General features: G+C 42.8%; 1 protein-coding gene across 1 annotated transcript; it reads left to right on the forward strand.

Annotated features, from left to right (window-relative positions):
• The first annotated feature begins 2,459 nt into the window (after positions 1-2,459).
• Positions 2,460-3,218, forward strand: SERTM1 (serine-rich and transmembrane domain containing 1). The gene has a single exon (XM_009580188.1). The coding sequence runs from the start codon at positions 2,516-2,518 to the stop codon at positions 2,837-2,839; it is 324 nt and encodes a 107-aa protein (XP_009578483.1). The 5' UTR covers positions 2,460-2,515; the 3' UTR covers positions 2,840-3,218.
• Positions 3,219-4,774: the final 1,556 nt, after the last annotated feature.

The following is a 4,774-nucleotide window of genomic DNA, read 5'->3' on the forward strand; positions in this document are numbered from 1 at the left end:
GTTATAAAATGGTTTTGGTTTAGTACATTTTATGCATTAGTATGAGTTATATACCACAAGGGTAAGAATATTTTTAGCTGGTATTTGCAGATGCAGTTTTGTACTCCTGCATGTCTTGTAGGCTGTCGGGATGCTTGAGTAAGACTACCAAAAGCTCCGCAATAAAACAATAAATGCAATAAATAAACAATAAAACAACATCTGGAATGTAACCTTTTATCCATGTAACATGGATGTGTATGTCCTAGTAAATTAATCCAAGCCAGGGCACAGGCCTGTCATCATCTCTCCTGTTGAATTAGCAAGCACACCTCCTGGCATGGTTTTGGCCAGCTAGCACCCTTCAGGCAACGCCTGGACATATTTGGGATTAGGATTGGCCATCATTCATTCCCAAAGGCAGCTGTGATTTGGCTACCCTGTCCATGGCAATAAAAGGGAGTTTAGCCATCTTGATGCAGCGTGCCACACAAGTTGTCCCTGAGACCAGAGAACAGCCTTGACCTGTTTAATATAGTAGTATAGATGTAGTTCTGAGGTATAGTAAATAAAATAGGGTTTAAAACTGTAGAATTAGATTCTACCTACTGCTTAATGTAGTCCTTGTTTACTCACACACTTAGGGCTTTTTACAGCATATAGCTTAACCTCCTAAATTTAATTTACAGTGCAAAAGTACAGTGGGTAACTATGCAAATAACTCCAGTGACTGCAAAGCAAACTTCTTAGCATTTTCAGTGGGTGCCTCCAAGGCTTCTGTGTTCTCAGAGAAGAAACTGCACCAGCAGAAAAGTACCTTATCCTTCTTAACTGTCTTTAGTTCAGGTTGGGGCTTCTGTGGTCACACCTTGAAGAAAGAGGTACTTTACTAAGTTAGCAGAGGTAGCATGTTTAAAAGAAAAATTATAAGGCAGAACATTGCCGGGAACAGTTCTGGGACATTTTCGTGGAAACTCAGAGAGATATTTGGGCAGTTGTGTCACACACAGAAGGAGAGACCCCAGACTGCCGCATCAGTACTTTAAGGGCCTGATTCAGTCTTTCTGGCTGATGCTGATGGTGTTTACTCTCTCTGTCACCATGAAAATCAGTGGGATTTTCCTCAAAGCCTCTAACTGTGAACTAGAGATAACTGTATTGACCTGGGACCACAGGATGAGGCTGAAAGCAAGGTCAAGATGAGAGGGACCACACTGGGAATGCAGTTCTGTATGGATATTGTCTTCCTAGTGGAGGAAGGCTCGCCGCCTTTCCCTGTAGTGCCTGAGTATCTGCAGTGAGAGGTTGACCATGGATGGATGGATAGAAAGATTGCATGTGGACGATTATATGCAGAAAATGAGCTTCATTTCCTACCAGCTTGCACCTTGCAATATCTGTTTTGTATCAAAACAAAGGCAATGGGTAACGCCATGTAATTCAGCTACAGCACGTCAGCTTTGTACAAGCAATTCCCTATCACCAAGCCTTCTCTTACGCTTCCAGACAGCATCTGGGGATTGACTATGTCAGTTTAAAGAAAAGCAACGTAGCATACCCTGATCTGCTCGTCCTGTGCTTCTCTGACCTTTGCCAGCACCCGAGCTTCCAGGTTCCAACATAAAGTGGCTGGAGGCAAAGCTTTTTCAAAGATGGGATCTCTTCCCCACTAGTGTTCACTGCCCTTAGATAGTCCCCTCATGTTTGCTGAGCTGCCAGGGCTGCCCGTTCCCTCGGGATTTTGCTTGTAGGTGCCGGAAGCTGCAACACTTCACTGGAATGTGCCCGCTGGTGAGATCCCCGTGGCAGCGTTAGAGTGAGATGCATTTTGATCTTTGAAACCATTTGATCCACTTCATAAATATATAGTAAGAAAGCAGGTCTGGCAGATTTTCTCATTCTGAGTACCTCCGGCAAGGCAGTATGGAGTAAGTGGCTAATGGTAGTGGATTTGTCATCCATTGCGGTGTTGAGCAGCCTTGCTCTACGTTGGGGAGCTGAAGTCTTGAGAGGGATTTTTCGTTCCTTGAGTAGCTTTTATCCACAAGACAAATCTGGATTCCAATATGTCTGTTCCATATAAAGTACACTTTTGATTGTGCCGTTCCTCAGTTAAACAACTCATTGTGGGAAAGGGTCAATTTTAATTCATTGATGGGTAGGATTTCTCCTAATCCCTGCATTTTGGAAAATAGAGATATAAAAATAGTTGTTAGCTAATGGTTTAAGAATTGCAGCTTAGTGCTAAGGAATAATAACTTGTAACTCTGAAGAACTAGATTGTCTCAGGCGCACATTAAATCACATTATTTGCTAGTAAATTAATCTTTTTTTTTTTTCCTTTCTTGCAGTTCCGAAGGATACAATCTTACATTGTCCTGGGCTTGAGCAGTAAATGATAAATTTGATCACTGGCTGACTTGTCATCTCCTCGTTGTGACAGAAAAATGGTCGCCTAAAATAAACCCTTTGTTATGCTGCTAAAACTGCCTTTGAATCCAAGATCTGTTGTGATTTTTCAAACACAAACCCAAAAATGTCAGAACCCGACCCTTCATCTGGATTTGTAGGAAACATGGAAAATGGGACTTTTCTGGAGCTGTATCCCACATCCCTTTCAACTTCAGTGGATTCATCACCTGGCCGTTTATCCAACGTCTATGTCTATGTTTCTATATTCCTTAGTCTCTTAGCTTTTCTCCTTTTGCTATTGATCATTGCACTTCAGAGGCTGAAAAACATAATTTCTTCCAGTTCTTCCTACCCAGAATATAATAGTGATGCTGGAAGTTCTTTCACTAATTTAGAGGTTTGCAGTATTTCTTCCCAGCACTCTGCTCTCTCAAACCTTTCTTCGTGAAACTAAATGAAAGGAAACGCACAGGGAATGGAAGAGCTTTGTCTAGTTTCTTGGGCAGGTAGTGCATGCAACATTTGCCTTAGAAGACTATTATGAAGAGATGGCTTTTAAGGTTTCCTTAGAGGTTTTTTCCTTTCCTTTTCTAGTCTTCATTTTCCCTTTTGCTAATGTTCCCTTTTTATTTTGGACAATGAATAATGACACTTGATCATCGTTTCATGCCTGTAATAGTGATGCTGTCCTTTTCTCACACATACACGATGTTCATTAAGAGTATTCCTGCCAAATTGTAATATGGTTCTAACTGGATGTGTCATTTTTCTGCTCTAGTTGTGACCTCTTCCCTAGTTTTCCCCCAGTAATATGCTGACTACTTTTCTTTTTCCTTTTTTAATTAGATAAGGACTTCTGAATGAAATCCCTATTACAAAAGTATCAAAAATCAGCTTAAATTATAAATATAGTCCTTGGGACAATTTAAAGTTGTTGGTATTGTTTCTGTTTCAATTTTCATGTCTTTTCCAGTATTTATTGATGTTTATAAAACACAACTAAAATCCATTTCCTGAAGAATGTTACTTTCGTTTATTTGTACTCCCAACACGTTCTGTATAACGTCTCTGTATTTCAGTTTTTGAATCTCTTTGGTTAACTTAGTAAAGTGACTACAATAACGATGCTCACTGCTGAATGTGTGGAGGTATTTTTGGACCCGGTTGCTTCTAATTTGCCTGATGACTTGTTCCTCCAGGGGGCAGCTTTTGCTGCTGAATCATACAGAGCACACAACTCCTTTGCACCCTTCGCTCATCCTGAAGCTTATTCTTGATGGATACCAGTACAAACCAGTGGTTTCTTGTAAAAGATCTGTGTACAGCAACCATAGCTGGCAACTGAATAGCTCCTATACCTGTCCTTGAAGCACAAGATGTTTGCACTCATGTAAGCAGGGCCAGAGGGGACAGGAATTGGTTATAGTGGTGAGGACTTTCTGGGCCAGATTTTGTCCTGTAATTTCACAAATGCACACTGGGGTGGAGGGGGGACATGAGGATCTGCGTGATGGCCAGGCAGACCTGTGCTCTGACACTCAGGAGGCACAAAGTGTACCTGCAGAGGGTAGGAAGAGATGGGAAGGAAACAGGCAGTGGCTCTGGCCCTTTTCTCCATCAGCATAAGGAGAGGCCGGAGATGAGGGGGTGAGAAATGGATGGTCCTTCACAGTCTCACTCCTCTTTGCAATGCCAATAGTCTGGGTTATGATTTCCCCCTGCCCAAAATGTAACCCAGCACTCAAATTCTGCAATAAAATAATTAGCAACATTGTGAACAGCATCCTGTGGTTAGCTGGGAACTAAATCAAGCCAAACGATCAAAGAAATTATTTGAAATGCCAAGCGTGACCTGCTAGGATTGCAGCCCCACACTGTGCGGTGTGATTCCTTGCTGTCCTGGCTGCACCATGTGAGCACAGCCCAGTCCTGCCACTCAAGTCCGTTCAAATTTTCCTCTCGTGGCAGGATCCAAGTCACTGGAGAGACCCAAGGAAGGGTATGGAAATGTCACTGCGTTTCTGTTGCTGGCATAGCTGCCTGCGTAGCTCCGGGCGATGGGCCCATCTCGGCAGGAGCGACTGCTCTCCCCACGCACGGCGCTCCTGCCCAGCAGGGCGAAGGGTTAGGGAGCTGCAGAAGACCTCCCGACCAGATTTGTTACAAATACCCTCCCGCCGAGCTGTCAATGCGGTCATCAACAAGACACATTCTGCCATTAACTACACCGGCTTTAAAAGAGAAATGTGGAAAGCCCGGTATAAACATAATTGTTAGAAACGCAGCTGTTCAGTGCCAGACAACATACAGACGATGCTGGAGTTGGTGTTTTCAATTTTTAAAAGTGAACCTATGGTATGGTAAGTGGTAATGACTTATGGTG

Source organism: Fulmarus glacialis, unplaced genomic scaffold, assembly GCF_000690835.1.
Source record: "Fulmarus glacialis isolate BGI_N327 unplaced genomic scaffold, ASM69083v1 scaffold16156, whole genome shotgun sequence".
Taxonomy (NCBI): domain Eukaryota; kingdom Metazoa; phylum Chordata; class Aves; order Procellariiformes; family Procellariidae; genus Fulmarus; species Fulmarus glacialis.

Bases quoted from the DNA above. Each gene is read 5' to 3' on its own strand.
- SERTM1 (XM_009580188.1), top strand. From the start codon at position 2,516: ATGTCAGAACCCGACCCTTCATCTGGATTTGTAGGAAACATGGAAAAT.